An 18,185-nucleotide genomic window follows, 5' to 3' on the forward strand; every position below is an offset into this window, starting at 1 on the left:
TCTGTGTGTACGAGGTTTGTTTGAGGAGCGAAGCCGGCTTTGCTTCCGTCTGGACGCGGCCTTACACAAAATGACTAACCAGGATGCGAAAGCAAACAAAATGATCCAACAAGAACTGAACAGAAACCAGGAACGAGACAATGAGAAACAGCTGGTCACGACACAAGTGGCTGAGGGATCTGATTGGTAAACACAGGGGCTGACAAACAGGTGGACACAAAAACATATGAACCACAAGTAAAGACATAACATGAAGCAAAACCAAATACGAAACTAAACAAATACGGATCTGACAATTTGGGACATTTGTAACCCGGTTTCTGGTTGAGGTAAACCATTTAAAGAATGAAAAGAAAAACTTCATCAGCAGCTCGGCATTTATTCTGAAGTTTAATTTGTCAAGTGTAACAAGTATTTACATGGGTGGGGTCATGTGGGGGGTTCAAAGGGCTTAATAGAGGTGCAAATCCTTCCAAAAATAAAATAAAAATGAAAACAAAAACGTATACTTTGCGGAAATTCACTTATCGTAGGGTGGCTTGGAACGTCTCATCAGCGAGTTTGTATTAAATGTTGGAATAAGTGAGTCCCCACTGAAGGTCCTGGTCAAAGTATAAGAAATATACTATAAAAGTCCCAATGCGTTTTGTCGGTCTTAATATTCTGCAGTAAATGTAAAAAGATGATCTCTCTCAAACGTTTTGCCAAGCGTGAATTATTTTCCCGTGTTACAAGAAATTGCATAAGTCTGAATCCAGGCAGTGAATGCTTGAACCGGGATTTAAAAATCTGCTTGTCGCAAAGACAGCCCTTCATCAAATGAGTGAACCGCCGCAGTTCCTCACTGAATAAATCTTTTACAGCAAAACCCGTTTCTGCAACATTGTTCCTGTTATTTTGTGTGCGGAGCCATTATCTCACAAACCAGCGGGCCAGGTGTTGAGGAAAGCTGTCAGCAATCCATCATGATGAAAGCACAGCGGCGCAGAAAGCAGCCATGTCAGCACTGTTCCCGAGCTCAAGGTTTCCGCTTGTCACACCTCCCCTCCCTCGGCACACGCGGCAAAGGTAAAGAAGGAGAAGTGAAGAGGATGCGCTGACGGTGGGGCACTTGGAAGCAAGTCGTGAAGTGATAAGCTTCAGCCATTAGCACTGATCCTCTGACAAGCTTTGTCGACTCACACTGAGAGCTACAAGGGAACACGCAGTGGCGTGCACGGAGGAGAAGATGGAAGATTAGTGTAGCCCAGTGAGGAAAAAAAGGCCATGAAGCACGCTCACAAGCAAGTTGTGCACCCATGAGAGCTTTCAAAGGTGACTGCCGCTGCATTTTGGTGACGTAACAAAGTGGTAAAGTAAGAATATTATTGCGTCTAATGTGGCTAATGCAACTGAATGGTAGACAGTGTAAGGGAAATTATTATATATAGTCAAGTACGTGGAGAGCGTATACGGGACTTTTCATGACATGTAGGTTGGAAACATTGCGACCTGGAGGTCTCATTGCAAAAATTCACATCCGTATTTGATCTAGGAGCACAAATGAAAATGACCCAAGTTAGATTTCAGACCGTCGTAAGCAAATCTGACACAGGTCGCACATGTGCATAAAAATGGCAATTTGGCTCACATTTGCCTGCAGTGTGAACATAGCCGATGATTGGTTTGGAAATGAGCCTGCCTCCCTGTTGCCACGGCGACCGTACGCCATCAGTGGTTTCATCGCAACATGTCAAAATAAGCAAAGGAGTTTGCCACCATGTCAGCGCGTGCCCCCTTTCACACCGACCGCAAAGTTGCGCAATGCGATTGATCCGCTTGAGCGTGAGATTTCGCACAGCCGTTGCGGGTTCTCGCATTCAGATGTTGGCAACATATATATATATATATATATGGGGTGGGAGGTTTACTTTTAAAATGTAATCCATTACAGTTACAAATTACCTGCTAAAAAATGTAGTTAGTAACGTAATCCAAGTACCATAATATTTAAGTAATGTAATTGGATTTCTTTTGGATTACTCCAATATTGAGTATGCTCATGAAGACAAAATAAAAATAAATATCACCACAATATATATTCTATACAATGTGTCCCTGCTATTTGCGGGTGATAGGGACCCGGGCAGCCTACAAATAGCAAAAATCCAAGTGTAATTAAAAAGCATGTAGGCTATTGATTGATTGATTGAAGCCCATATTCTGTTTTCGAACTGTCACTGAAAGCAACCACACCTCCTAGATAGATAGATAGATAGATGCTTGACATCAACTGCAAAATGAACTTTTATCCCAATCACAAGTTTAGCCGTGTATATGTTGTGTATGATGTTTAAATAGTGAATTTGTTTGGAAGGTGTAACTCACATTATGGTTGTAGGCTAGCGGGCTAGCTAGCGAGAAGCTACAGCGCGTAGCATGCCGCTGTACTCTCAGCTCAAACTTTCGCTCCAAGTAAGTTCCAGTGAATACCGGTCGTCATTTCCTCCTCCCGTCGGTGAAGCTTCTTCAAACTGCCCGCATGTGGAAGACACGACGAGTCAGTTCGTTCGTTCCCACCTCCCCGACATGTAGCAACGGTCCCACTCGCGGGGCGTGCACGCGCTCTCTCTCACTCTGTCCTTCTTTCTCTCTCGCTCTCTCTCTCTCTCTCTCTCACCCTCTTTTGCACTCTCTCTCATCATAGAAATTGTAATCCCTCGAAGTAATCCCCATTTTAAATAAATGTACCTGTAATCTGATTACATATTCTTTCCTGTAACTGTAATGTAATACAGTTACATTTTTTTGCAATCTGATTACGTAACGGCGGTACATTTATTCCGTTACTCCCCAAGCCTGTATATATATATATATATATATATAATTATAAATTCATCAAATGCTGGTTGAAATTCATTTTGGAGGGTGGTCATAAACATTTACTCGGTAATGCAAGAGGCATAGACCTTTTTCACAAGACCCGGGAGTTAAGTAATTGTTGTGCGCATCAACTTCCGGTGTCGTTTAGAGTGTCTGAACAATAAAAGCCCCTTTATCGTACTGGGATGCTCTTCCTGTGTTTTAAACTTTATTAAAGCAGCCTTAGCTTTCATTTCATTCGTTTCCCTGCAACACTGAAATAAAACAGAAGTAGATTCGAGCGATTCGGCGGGATTAAAGACCACATTTTATTTTCAGGAAAGAGCAGCACGCAAGTTAGTCTTACAGTAGCATTTCACCTCCGAGGATTTTGTGTTGGGGCTCAAGTGTCAGATGCCTGAAACCCGAGGCACTTCCGAGCCTTTTCCCTTGGATTACCTTTACTACCCTCCTACGAGGGAATCTGTGTTTATGATCGATTCGAGCTCTCACCGGATACACGTAGAAAAACACAAAGCACACGATGCCATCATCATCATTGAAAACAGACTGTAATACTTAAATAAGGTCCTCTATATCCTTACTATGAATTAGGCCAACAGAGTTAGCGGTTACCTTTTGTACCTAATGAGAGACTGTGGGGGAGGGTGGGGGCAGCTCGTACGTGGCTTAATTTCAGAAAACTGCGACCAATCGTAAACGATATTGCTATTTTAAGAGATTGATGTAGGCCTAAGTTGAACCTCTAAAAATATAAAAACAATCGCCACAGTATTTTGGCTCATTCAGCCTTCCTACCCATAGACGCTCACTATAAAAATCTTAACAAGTTAACTACGACCAATCGCCACCAAAATTGACATGCACATCTCTACCTTAGGCCTCCATCAATCTCTTAAAATAGCAATGCTGCCATAGACACACTGTTGTTACTTAATGCATGATGCAGCTTTATTAGCACAAAGTATCTGCATCATCAATACGAGCTTGAATTTTTCTCAGTATCTGCTCGGAAAGAAAATCGCTGGTATTGAACATCACTACTCAACATTGTTGATTTACAGTCCACGATCTTATGCAAGCAGCTCATTCCAGCGACATCTTATTAATCCTTTTGTTGTGCCAAATTCACATGCTGCTTTTTCTCAGCAGAGACTGCAATACCATCAATGCTTCAAGACAACCCCCCAGGGCACTTTGTCCTGATGGATTACTGGATGTGGTTTCTGTACTCAGCAGTGACGTACGGTGTGTGTGTGTTGCTCATGGTGAGGGTACATTTAAATTAATAATAATAGGAATTGTGGAATAATGTGTCATTACATACAGCCTCCCAATGACAAGAGACCATTTAAAACGTGTATTTTTAAGGTTCATAAATGTGTAAGTCAACACCTCAACATTTACAATACAGCAATTTGACTAATATTGCGTTTGTGGAACATGAATTAAGCAGCAAAATCATACTATTTTTATCCATCTCAGCGGGCAGCCATTTTAAAACGACATCACAGATACTCAGAGCTCATCTAACAACCAATCACGGCTCATCTGGTTTTTGAAGCTGAGCCATGGTTGGTTGTTACCTGAAACGCGAGCATCTGTGATGTCATTTTCAGTTGACAGCAAGTGGCAAAATGGTCGCCCCCTGGGATGATTAAAAATGGGAGGATTTTGCTGCTTAACTCATTCCACAAATGCAATATGAATTGGAATACCGTATTTAGACTAATGTGGGTGCATATTTACATATTTTTGTAAATAATTTTTTTGGACTGACTTCCCCTCGAAGACAACATCATACCTAAGTGAAATAGACAAAAATATTTACTAGGAAGAATTTCTATAAGATTCTGGAGTATGTCAAAACTGCCTGGTCAAAAATAATAAAATTTTGGTCAAAAATGGAACCAACCCGCTATTTGAGTACTTTGACCCAACTTTTTCTTATTTAAAACCCAGCAGTTTTAAGGGTGTAAATGTGAATCTAAAAATATAAAATCCAAATTATGCTAAATCTAAATATAACAATAAATATATATAACCATAAATATATATCCATCCATTTTCTTAACTGCTTATTCCTCACAAGGGTTGCAATTCAAATTACAGAAGACAATAATGAAAATGAAAAGTGTGCATAAAAATGAGTATTCCTGCAAACGTAAAAGTAATAAGACGATTAAATAAATCACATTGACATGATTATTCAGGGCATACACATAGAACATTTATTGCTGTGTAGTCAGGCTTTAACCTTTGTTGCCATATTCATTGACATTTGTCTCAGAAAAGACAGGAGGATAAACCTTTCAAGCTAAAACAGCCCTTGGTTGTTCTGCGTTTAACGTTTAACCTTGACTCTCAGGCATCATCATCATCATTATCATCATCGTGACACAGTTCACTGACTGAAACATCAGGGAAATGCAGTCCGCTCACCTGAAGTCATGTTACGAACACATGCACGCTGGCACGCACATAAATGAGTGATTTTGCATGAGTTGGAGGGGGGGTATTTTTTTTTTACACCACCTCATCATTTTGGTTCAATTCAAAATCAAGCTTATGATCTTACCAGCTTACTAGCTCTAAAAATCGGGCAGCATCTCACTTCAGGCTCGAAGTGATTCAGCATGTGACAAAATGTCCTTTTGCATTAAAAGACACACTTGTGCTCAGTGTTATACTGCATTGCTACAACGGCAGATGGGTAGCAAAGGAGATATTCGTTAATCTGGGTGACAGTTCAATAGTAAACACACAGAATTGCAAACCCAGACCGAAACAATATGTCCATGAGCATTTATGCTTGAGTGAATATGGCTGCTCCCATCTGCTATGACTCCTCATATGCAACTAAAAAGGAGGACTGTTTGGTTCAGGGATATGAAGGAAGGAACAATTTCAAACCATTTGAACATTTTTGCTTCATTGTTTTGTACACTTTAGAAAATGTTATAAAACCGGAAAGCCACTGGCGGACAAAATGACGTGAGGCATCGGAATGGGCTTCAAACAGGTAATGCGAGGTCATGGCCGCAAATTGCATGTGCCTAATGTCTTTCCTACAAAAATAGTGGAATAGAAATCACATGGTCATCATCACCCAACACTGACATCTGGACACACAATTTGTATATATGTAAAAATCTGGATTAAGTTAAATGCATTTCCATCATGCAAGTCAAGGTCTCTTGCCACCTTTGTGGATTCGTCATTGCATTCCAAACTCGAACACTGTGAGAGGAAGGACTGTCAAAAGGAGTGTGCTTTAAATCTCACTGGCTATAAGGTCCAAACCATCTAGTGAGAGATGCTTAAGATAAAAAAACAACAACAACAAAAAAACAATTCCAAATCACACCAAGGTCATGTCATGCCTCAGCAATCTGATCTGATAAAACTCACCTCCCTTTTCAAAAAACACGCTGCTGAATGGATGAGAACTATTTCATTCAATCTCTCGGCTACCTGAGGCAGTGCTCCCTCAGTCATTGGTGAACTCTCCTCCACCTCACACTTTCCTGTGATGTCAGCAGAAGGTCCGGAGCCAGAGAGAGAGCGACCCGTTGTTTCCGTCTGCCGGAACAGATGGATATTAGATCCGCTTTCTGCTTTCCCCGCCAAACAAATGACCTGGCATTCCTGTCCCTAATGTCTACCTTCAGCCTTGCTACTGTATATTCCGTCGTCCGGAAGCCTCCTTCCAACTTACCTGTTGCACTGCCTCACAAAACTTTATCTCTTGGCATGGATAGCTATTTCGGTTTGGATATCTCCATTTTTGCATTTTTCGCATCAGTGAACATGACCTGGCTCGGAGAAAAGCAGCCGAGGCTCTCGTGTCTTTTTGAGTTTAAACTCTTGTTTAAGCTCTGAACATCTCCCTGGTAAAACAGGCTACCTGGATCCTCTCATAGAACCCTCTACTCGCGCCTATCCGTAGCTCTTAGGCCCCAGCTTTGCAGGCTACGACCCCACCGGTGCACTGCTGCATAAGCAAGACCAGCTCCCTAGGTTGCACATTTGCACAAAATAGGTCTTGGGTTCATCACAAATGTATAGAGAGAGGTCCATGGGGGAAAGATGAGTGTTGGAAATACAGGCAAGCCTCTCTTTCATTCGTGGGAATAGAGAGTGCAAGGGTCAATGAATGGTTCATATCCAAGGAACATAGACAAAAAGTTAGCAGTAGGTTTCATCTGTTTTTGCGAAAAGGCCCTACTGTGGTTTGGCTTGAGCTTTTCCCTCGGAACCCTTGCGATCCGTCTCCGATTTCATCTCCATCTCCTCTCCGGGCCTCGGCTAATACCCCCGACCAGGGGTTGGCCAAGCAACCCTGCGGATCCATCAGCTCCAGGCCGAGAATCTCCCTGCGGGTCTCTCTTCCTCTGGATGTCAGCAGCATACCCCCTTGGTCCAGGCTTCCCGTGCTATTGCACTTTTTCACTGCTCCTCCAGGATACGCTAGGGAAGTGGGTGACAGCAGTGACGTCAGTGACAAGCTGCTCATTGTCTCTGACAAGTGTTCACTGTTGCCCGCCTGACTGGACCCACAACCACCAATGGAGGACCCGATAACTATGCCCAGGTCCTCATCTGAAGGGTCGATGGAGTCGTCCCGTGTGAAGCCCGGGCTTGTGCTACCTCGCCCGCTGCTTTGGCTCCGCTGTTGGCCAATGGTGGCCTGCAGGGTTAGAGCCGATGAGGGGCTCGGTCTCAGTCTCAGGGTCGGGACCGAGGAAGAAATGCTCGTGTTGTCTTCACGGAGTGGGCACTCATGTGGTAAAGTAGCTGCTGGCAAGTCCATGTTTTGTGGCGGAGAGATGCTGAAGCTCAGTCCTTCTTCCAGGGTGGTCTGGAGGCTGCCTTCCGAGCTGCCAGTTGCCAGTGATGAATCACTGTGGGAGGGATACTGCAGACGAATGCAAGAGTTGGGAAAGAAATTACAGTGTGACTTTAATGAGTGCGTTTTGGTTGTGCTAACTTCCAGAGGTGGGCATTCCGTCAGTCCGTCACTGACAGACACTCGTTTTGCTGACAAATGTCAGATGATGGGAAAACGTTTTCTTTTATCGCTCAGTTCTTTAGACCAATATTAGAATTTGCAGAGGCATCTTCTCTTGAATAAGTTATAATTCTTTAATTAAAAAAATATGTTTTCTCTTCTAAACATTATTAAGCATATAATTTATACAGGCAGATGTCTAAAGTCCTATTGTTTAACAAACAACATAAATCATGCTGTTTCTACTAAGTTCTGTCTCAAATATTCTCCAATTTCAATATTGTAAATGTATAGGATCGTATGCCGAGAAATGTTTCTTGGGAGTGGTAATGTGTCAGCCTCGCGGCTTCAAAAGTCTTGGCCTATCGGCTATCTCTAATATATACAGATCAATGGTTTGGCCATTTTTGCGACAGTTTATTATTTTTAAACTTTATTTGGCCTCATGTTTGCTTTGTGCTGCTCCCTGCGTGTGACATAGTAGTACGTTCTCGATGCTGATTGGCTGTCGTTGAATGGTCCTAAAGTGACAGTGCCAAACTGTGATTTAATTACGGAAGTGCGGTTAAAATAATGATGACGCCGTGACAGACTGACTATTACAGTCGGGTACAGCTTGAAATAATGATGGACTGGCAAAACTTACTGATGTGCCCACCTCTGCTAATTCCTTCACATTTTATATGACAGTACTTCATACTCCTGTTTCCCTTCACCCTCCCTACCTGAGTACACAGTATCTTGCTATGGCCTCCGGGGGAACGGAATGCAGCCCATGAAGCAGGGGAGGTCAACCTAAGGCCCCGTGACAACCTCAGGCTCCGGCTGCGGGGAGGTGCTGGGATGGCTGCTCCTGTCGAGTGGAAAAATTCAGTAGGCAGCGGGAGCAGCGGAGAGATGCTGCGGGCTTCTTCTTTTCCCTCCGTGTTTCTTTCTTTGTTGCTAACGCTGGAAACGCCACCTTGAGAAAAAATGGTTTCATCCAATTGAGATGATTAATGCTTTTAGGCATTTATTCATGTATTTAAGGCACCCTGGCCCATTATTTCATTTTGTACATGGTTTACTCTACTGTCATTTGCACTACCTGCTCATTTATGCCAGAAAATATGTACCTAATTGACTGGATGTACTCACTTGGGCTGTAATAAGGTGAGCACATATTTGGCGAATTTGATTGGATTTCTATATCCTGCAGCACAGTTTCCATCTCAACTTTGCAGAGGGTCCTGGAGAAATGGCTGAGCCCTTGGACCTGGCTCTGGACAACAGTCTGGTGGATTTGCTGACTTCTTCCTCCTGCTGCCTCTTCAGAGCTGCTGGATCCACTGCTGCACTTTCCCTGGAAGGGAGCAGACGACCTGCAACTGAGGAGATAGTCTTCTCCGATGCATTCATTCATTTTTTTAAAATAAATTGGTCTCTATTACAACTGAAATTAGCCCGAGGAACGTGCATTGTCCTCAAAGTGAGTGTTAAAGTTCTCAAGGCCTATAGATTGGAAGAAAGATCTTTAATTACATTTTATTCTTCCTTTCCTATCAGCTCTTGTCAAATAGAGCAGTGATTATTATACTGAGTATTTGTTATTTTAATGGTTATGTATTATGAAAATAAATGTCAGGTGTTAACTTTGAGAGAGTGTGTAATTAGTCTACTGATAGAGATGGATTGAGTTCGGCATCATACAGTAACTGCAGCCATTTTATGCACAAGGAAAATAACAATGAGTATGGAACACTTCATGAATCAACACTGTTGCTTGTCCTCCTGACTGTTGAATGCACTTCATCCATGTCAATGTCACATGCGATTCAAGATTTAAGTAATGGTACTCCACTGGAGACAGACTCAGTAAATGTCACTTCCATTTTGATATTCATTTTCAAAGGTACAGTATGTTTTCAGGCTGAAAATGCTGTTATGCTAAGTTCAGACCAACAGTCCAGGGGGCATTGTCGTCAATGGACTTCGCGCAGGGGGGCGCGATGACGTGCCGGGCAGCGCGTATGTGATGTTTCCGGCGAGCATTTCGCTACTTCTGCCATTTTGCCGTAATTGGCTGAATTAAACTTTTGGCGCCGTCGCATCAGCGAAAGCCAATCGTGTCGAGATAGTCCACGTCACCGACAAAACACAGAAAGCGATTGTGTGCAGAGCGTGTAGCATAGCAATGGAGGACAGCTTGATCGTCGCGGTTTGGAGACACCCGGAGCTGTACGACACGGCGAGCTTCGTGTACTGGGACCGGGCCAAAAAGGAGATTACTTGGAGGAAGAAGCGTGGAGATCGGCTTATCTGGCGAGTTTGTTTAATTGTCAAAGTGTGAAGCAAGCTAGCAATGCTACACTAAAGTTAGCACCACCTACCGAAGCAGAAATCCTTCCTCTTCCTCCGTTGCGGCGCTGAGCAAAACAAATGCTATTGAGAACCACGCGAACAAACACGCGCGAGACCAGCGTAGCGTCGCAATATTTTCGGTTCGGTCTGAACGTAGCATTAGATATCATAGTGTGTGTTTCTTCACACTGTACTGACCCCTTGAATTAAGGAGTCATTTGCATCACCCAAAACCAAAGATAGTGCTTACACAATAAAAAAACCCTCAGATCCAAACAAGCTTTATGTCTTTTCCTTCTTTTCCCTCACTCAAGCATTTTCTTTAATGAGCTGAGCGTTCAGAGAAATGTTTGCTGATTGCAGGGCTTATCTCGCTATTCAGAAACAAGTAGTATTACCCAATTAAGGAAGAGAAAGGATGGATGATAAGGGATAGAGATAAATGGGGCCATAGGAGGGAGGTGGCAAGAGAGTGCACATAAGATAACTCCAAACGAGGAACAAGGTGCAGCGTGAGAGCCACTGGGAATTACAACTCGGGAGAACCTGACGGGGAGATTCATTTGTGGGAGGGTGTTAAGATGGTGGACAGAGATGATGGCTATTTCAAGGCATACTCGCACTAAGCCATTTGAACCGTGCTGGGCTTAGATTCCTCCTCGCTCTCCTGCACCCAAAGACGTCACCCCATTTGAATCAACACTTCATTACACAACGCTGGATTATTCTTGTTAAAAAATCCAAAGGCTCACATAGTTCTTCCCACACTGCACTTTGACGTTTACATGACGTGTTGAGTAAACACATGGAAACGTACGTAATTGTGTGGTATGAGGTAGTTTATTGTTGTGACATCTGTACGAGATGTTGAGACTGTGGGAGCACGCATCCGTCCGTACGTATTCATTACTATGATAGCAAGGACAAACTGCATTACAGTAGTTGTGTAAATGAGGTCTGTGTTGTATGTGCACATTTATGGGAGAATGACTGTGGGTCGTCTCTTATAAGTGATTGGACTGAATGTCAAGAGAAAAGACAACCTGCATTGCTTAGTGTGAGTATGCCCTTAAGGCCGAAATAGTTCTAGAACCGATAAAAATAAAGAAATACACTCTAGAAGCTAAGGTTTATAGTTCGCGAGAGAGGAGAGCATAGCCATTAAAAGACTCCTAATGGTAATTTGTTATTGCCTTCTGGAATGAGTACAGAAACAAACCAGTGGACTCCAGTGTAATGTTAGTGTTTACCCTCATGGGGAAGTTGGACAGATGCACCAAATACAAATTAATGCTTGGAGGAATTTCACCAATATGATGATACAGTTGTTGTTGGAGTGCAGTCTTTGTTTGGAATGTAGTGGAAGGCCACATTTTAAAGGTATCATATTATTCAACTTTTCAACGTACAAAAACACTTCTCAAATGTGTAAAAGACATGTCTGTGACATGCATTCGTCAAAATTGACTTTGGATCTAATATTTTTGCTGTTCTGTTCCTAAATCAGCCAAAAAACGCTCTGTTCAAAACAGCCTGTTTTAGGGGTGTGTCACTTTTATGTAAATAGCTGCACCAGGCCACACCTAGGCCATACCCTTCTCTCTCGAAGGGGCAGGGTCATGGTAGTCATGGTCATGGTAGTCATGTGCTAATGTTAAGAATGGAAACGACTGGCCATGGGAGCAGAAGAAAAAAAAAATACAGACATGTCTTTTACACATTTGAGAACTATTTTAATATGTGGAAAAGTGGCATAACGTTTTACCATAAGAAAAAGTAGCATAACGTTACTACAGAGACTATGTTGTAGCGTTAGTTTGTGATTGTTTAGGCAATGGTTATTTTGCCGTAACTGGCAAATCTTCCGCGAACGTTATTTTGCTGTGAATGTCTGCGATTTGCCGTGAATGCTTGTAGACATTTACAAGCAGTTATGAACAACACAAATGTGCACATTTAGGCCACTGCGCAGTCGCAACGTGCAAGCCGTCTCGTCGAGATCACTTAGCGGCCGGTTAGCGTCACAAAGTCATGTCAACTAGGTGGCGAGTTGCCAGTCACGGCAAATTAACCACCGCAAATTGTATCTTGACAAAACAATACACAACTGCTTCATATTATCTAAGAACCGTCTGCTTTTTCATATCTGACCTCTTGTAACCAAACAACCTCCACACGACAAATGTAGCTCCCACTTTAGGCACTAAAAATACACCGGTAATATGGTAGAAGGTGCACATTTTTTATTAGAAAGGAAAGGCAGGAAGGCTAAATCAAAAATGTTAAACTTACATCTTTCCCGTTTGCAGTCGTGTCACACTGTTGGGACCGATCCATCATGTTTAAACGTGTTGCAAATCCAGCTCTGAACAGGCTTTCACGAACAAAACAGTCCTTTGAGAAATCATGTCGGTACACAAAAATAAAATTAATCCACTGTCTTCTCAAAGACTTGGGACGAAGAAAGCAACCCCTTTTTCCTGATCAATGTTTCCCCTCTCCACGGAGCATGTGCGAGCAGGGAGAGAAAAAGAAAGGCGCAGCCATCTTTTTGAATTTCAGTGGGCGTGACAAACCTTTACCAGAGGTGGTGCCACTAACCCGAGGGGGCTGGGTCGAGTGCACTTCCGTGTCTTTTTGACGTCATTAAGTCACGGAAGTTTAATCTGCCCGTTTGAAGCACACATTTTAGAAAGGAGGAGAAAGCTAAAGAAGTCGCGGACGGACTTTTTTCATGCCTGGTTGGATTGTAGACAGGCCGGGGATGCATATTATTCATAGAAAACCCCACTAAAGTGCATTTTCATACTATGGGACCTTTAACATAAGTCAGACAAGACATCACATTACATTGTAGTTCCACATTCTTTCTACAATATGTTGGATGTGTCTGTAATAGTCTTTGTACTGTATTTGTCTAGGACAACACATTTTTGGCTCTACTCCAATCTCCATTCTAGTCCATCCCAACAATGTTTGAGGTCATGGGCCAGACAGATTTGTCCAAACATGCTTTCATAGACGTTCCAAGTAAAAGGCCCTTATTGCCACATGACCAGTTGATTAAAAATTGCCAACGCGTTTTGGCCTTGGTAGGCCTTTGTCAGGGCAAGCTGAAAAGGATTGTCATACAGTTAGTCATATGTTCACAGTGGGATGGACACACAGTCAGCTGGTACTCATCATCCAATTAGCAAGCAACAATCAGCAATACTTTCAAAAGTCAATATTAATAAAATGAAACAATATACGATTTACGATATATAATATACAATTACTTACAATTTCTTTTTCAGAAGAGATCTTGAAGAAAAATAATGAAATTCAGTTCACCATTCAGACCAGGAAACTTAGTGGCTCTTAAAGTGTAGATCCAAAAAGACTCCCTCTGCAGGAGTCTTTTTAATCTATCGAGTCCCCTTATAGCCTTCCGGAAGCTGATTGTTGGAGTATACGGAAGTATTTCTCTAAGTTTTTACTTGTCAGGATACTCCAATTTTGTTTAATTATGTGTTTAATTTTGTTGGCTTGGGAAGTATAAGGTGTTACAAAATACACTTGATTTTTACTTTCTTCGTTTTTTTGTTTTGAAATCAGCAAATCATTTAGATTTTGACTTCTAGCTTTCTGATGAGCTGTGGAAATAATAAATGTTTTGTATCCTCTGTTTATGAATCTTTTATCCATATCTTGTGCATGATGGTGTCATCATCACATATTCTCAGTCGCTGAAATTGACTATAAGGGATGTTTTTTAGTAGCCATGTGGGGTGGTGACTATCAGCTCTCAAGATTGTATTATGGTCAGTAGATTTTCTATAAATTGTAGTACGGGTGTGCCCAAAAAATCAATTCGCATTAGAATTGTGATTCTCATTTAGTATGATTCAGAATCGATTTTAAATGTCCCAAAATCGATTTTATTTAAATAATTTTATACTGTCTTGCCTTTGTCCGTCCGTCCGTGTGTGCCTTTATTTGGGGCGCTGTTCATGTTGCACCCGATTTGGCCACTTAGGGGCAGTGTGGTTCCACGCGGTCTAATACACTGTTAAATTGTAGCCACATTAGAGAGTAGAAGGAAAAAGTCACAATCAAGTTATTCCAATAGATGTTTTTTTGCATTGTTCTTTTAAGTGATAAAAGTGCAGCGAGTAGCGCTAATTAGCATTAGCGAGTCAGACTGGAGTAGATCATTACAATTCCTTGCACATCTATAGATTGAAGGAAGATGGAATTTCTGAAATTCTTTGGCTCTACTTGGAGAAAATGTAAGTCCTTTGGACAGCACAGCAGGCTGAATGGGTGTAAGATGAGTATCGGATACATTGATCACTTCTTAATCTGTGATTGGCTTCTGGTATGTTGGAAGGGGAGGAGATAGATTAAAAAGACTCCTTCAGAGGGAGTCTTTTTGGATCTACACTTTAAGAGCCACTAAGTTTCCTGGTCTGAATGGTGAACTCGATTTCATTCTTTTTCTTTAAGATCTCTTCTGAAAAAGACATTGTAAATAATTGCATATTATATATTGTAAATCGTATATTGTGTTTATTTTTTAATTTTTTATTATTATTGACTTTTAAAAGTCTGCACTCCAACAACTGCATCATCATATTGGTGAAATTCCTCCAAACATTAATTTGTATTTGGCGCATCTGTCCAACTTCCCATGAGGGTAAACACTCACATTATACTGGAGTCCACTGGTTTGTTTCTGTACTCATTCCAGAAGGCAATAACAAATGACCATTTTGAATCAACTTGGAACACCTTTGAGTGCTTCAGTTTTCTCCTTTTAAAAAAAAATGCTTTTGTGGATCCCTCCACTGAAGAGCGCCAAGGAGACATTTTTTGGATAAATCCAAAATATCCTAGCAGCGCTCCTGCAGGCTCTGATTGTATGCTTTCATAAATATTGCTTTGTCATTCACCAAACTGATCCCACAGCGTCAAAAGTGTAGAATTGTCCTAAATGTCATGGCGAATTAAGATCCAGAGAGGCTCTTGCCTAACCCTGGATAATTCATGATTTGATTAAGAAATGTATCATGTTTCACAAAGGATGAGATGAACATGACACGTGTCTTGATAACCTTTAAATAGATGTAATGTTGTAACGTAGTAATTTTGGCAATTGCCTCACTAATGAATGGGTTGCTAAGCAACAGGCCAATGTAATTGCTAATGATGAGCTTTATTGCAAAAGTTTTGAATGAATTCACAGTTGTGTGCAGTTATTCCCAATTTCCATACTTGATTGTTTTCTTTTAAATAATTCCCTCATAACCATGTTGTTGAATTACGGTAATATCAATATTTTTCACCAATTTTTTTCTTGCCCTAAGTAGGCCTGATTCCAAAAGTCATGTCACCTCTGTCATTCATCATCTCTACCACTTAACTTAGAGAGAGCTGGAGCCAATCCCAGATGACTTGAGACAAAAGGCGGCGTACATCATGGACTTGGATGCCAGTCAATCAGCGGGCACATAATATAGTTCGAAAGTATTCACACCGTCACTGAATGCAAACTGAACTCAAGCCAAGTGAGTAAAGCACTACGCCATCAGTGACCATCTCCACTAGTATGAGATCAATCATTTTGGAATTACTTTCTGACAATATTTCTATCTCTATTTGGCCTTTGAGGTTGGCCATTGTTTTAACCTGTGTTGACTGTAAACACAAACCAATTAATAGGCAAGTTTATCTTAAGAGTGTCGCACAATTAAACAGAAGTGTTTACTGAAGATTAAAGCCCATATTAAAAAGCCAGCCTGTATTCCAAGAAGAGATTTGTAGCTTCTGTAATGATACACAACATACTAGATGAGTGCTGGATGTTTGCTTTGCATATTTTATACCTCATTAAAGAAGGATGGCACTCGAATTCCGCTCTCACCTCACTTATCTCTCCACCAACCTTGCTGTCTCGCACAAGCAGCTGGTAGGCCGTGTGCTCGTCCAGGCTGAGGTCATCAGGGAGGGCGGGAGAAGAAGACTTGTCCGAGAGTTGCTCTGACTTAAGCGAAGCCTGCTCGATCTCCGCCATCCTGATCTGGTGTAAGGAAGTCACCTCAGTTATTGATGTCCCAGGCAGGAGGGGGTCAAGGTTCACGAGACTCCAGCAGATTGTATCATTAACCTCATTTGCTACAGAGCAATTACTCCACACATACAGTGCTATGCTGTATTTGCATCACATTGGTGCAAACAGAGGCCAATGTGACACTCATTATAGATATAAGACCACCAGGCTTGGATGTGCCTCAGTATCTATTGACAATGTGTCTGTTGCAAGGACACATTTCACACAAACACTGCATGTGGCACACACTATTTTGACATTTCCAAGTGGTTCAAGGTTGAGCCATATAATTCATAAAAAAAAATAAAAATAATACAACTACTACTTAACTCATTCACTGCCATTGACGGCTATAGACGTCAAAAATTAATTTGAAGTATTTCTATTTTTTTTTTCTCCACTTTTGTTAACTAGTCATGCGATTAATTACGATTAAAAAATGTAATCGCCTGATGTCCCTAATTTTTAATAATCTTTTCTTTTTCTTTTTTAAATTGTGCCAGGCGATTACAATTTTTGATGGTAATTAACTGCATCACTTCAATAGTTAACTCACGATTAATCACACATTTTATATCTGTTATAAATATACAATAACATTTTTTTTTCTAGGTTTTCATACTCTTAACAAAAGTGGAATAAAATGTTAAACTAATAGAAATAGTTCAAATGAATTTTTGACGTCTATAGCCCGTCAATGGCAGTGAATGAGTTAAAGAGCATTAGCTTTCTTCCCCAACACAAATCTTACAAAACTCTCTTTTGCCTACACAATTCTACTTCCTTCCGATATCAACACAGTATATTATACATGTGAGATGTTTGGAATCCAAGGTGGTGCCATCTTAAAACTTTTAATTTAATTTAACTCTAGTACCAATTAGCTTTGGTTTCTAAACACAATTCTAGAGTTGAACCCCAAATATTGTCATCATTGTCAGCAAATTTTCATTTCAACAAGTGTGTTTTGCCTTGTTTGCTTTTGTGACACTATAACATTAAACATTTATTATTATAGACATTAAACTAGGTTGACCAGATTTTCACAATTAAAAACTGGGACACTACAATTCTGCTGAAAATCAAATATACAATACATTCTCAGCAGGAACTATTGACTTGTCAATCTGTTGACCGTTGATCTTATCTTGATTGACAGTTCAACCGCACTAAACAAGTCAATGCACTCACCATTTTCCAAACTTTTTTGCTCGTTCCCGGCAGCTAGCTAGCTGGCTGTGCCGTTTACCTCGCGCCAGTCGATCCCACATTGTACAATTGGAAATATGCCACCTGAAAAGCCCAACTTGCGTTGGATCTGACTGGCGACTACTATTTATCATCATTCTTATACAGAAAAGCAGGAAGTAGATCTAGTTGCGGTATGACAAAAACACGTCTGCTAGCGATTAGGTGATTGGCTTACTGCATTAATCGCTTTGTGTGAGGGACATACACTAGACCCCAAAAATTGGGCTTTCTGACTGGACTAAAAATAAAGTGCGTTAAAGTGGGACAACAATGGGGTTGGCAAAATCCGTTGGGGCTTGGGAAAAGAGGCTCAAAACGGGACTGTCCAGGTTAAACCGAGATGTCTGGTCACACTATATTAAATTTACATTTTAAGAAATACTGTAATCCAGTTCCCTCTTCATGTGTTTAACTACACTTGCATGGCAATTTGTAATATTATAAATACACATTATAATAAATGAAAAAATTATAATAAATATAATATATATATATATATATTATTTAAAACACCGCCTGTAGAGTTAAAAACTTTTTTTTAAGGCAACACACGGCTTTTCTGTTTTGATAGTTGTTATGGAACAAATAGTTTAAGTGGATGTTCCACTAAATATAATCAACTAAAACGAC

General features: G+C 41.1%; 1 protein-coding gene across 3 annotated transcripts in view; it reads right to left on the minus strand.

Moving 5' to 3' along the window:
* Positions 1–4,983: 4,983 nt before the first annotated feature.
* Positions 4,984–18,185, minus strand: part of cacna1ia (calcium voltage-gated channel subunit alpha1 Ia) — a 174,154-nt gene continuing 160,952 nt past the window's right edge. Inside the window, exons 34-37 of one of the 3 annotated variants that reach the window (XM_086076594.1) lie at positions 16,119–16,274; positions 9,011–9,215; positions 8,599–8,834; positions 4,984–7,780 (exon numbers count right to left, since the gene is read on the minus strand). In XM_086076594.1, coding sequence (XP_085932720.1) covers positions 7,064–7,780; positions 8,599–8,834; positions 9,011–9,215; positions 16,119–16,274 — 1,314 coding nt within the window. In that variant the 3' untranslated portion in view covers positions 4,984–7,063. The remainder of the gene's footprint in view (positions 7,781–8,598; positions 8,835–9,010; positions 9,216–16,118; positions 16,275–18,185) is intronic. The other 2 variants (XM_086076756.1, XM_086076677.1) reach the window with 2 other exon arrangements.

This window comes from Leptonotus elevatus, chromosome 1 (genome assembly GCF_054856555.1).
Source record: "Leptonotus elevatus isolate MCC_2025b chromosome 1, RoL_Lele_1.0, whole genome shotgun sequence".
Classification (NCBI taxonomy): Eukaryota; Metazoa; Chordata; class Actinopteri; order Syngnathiformes; family Syngnathidae; genus Leptonotus; species Leptonotus elevatus.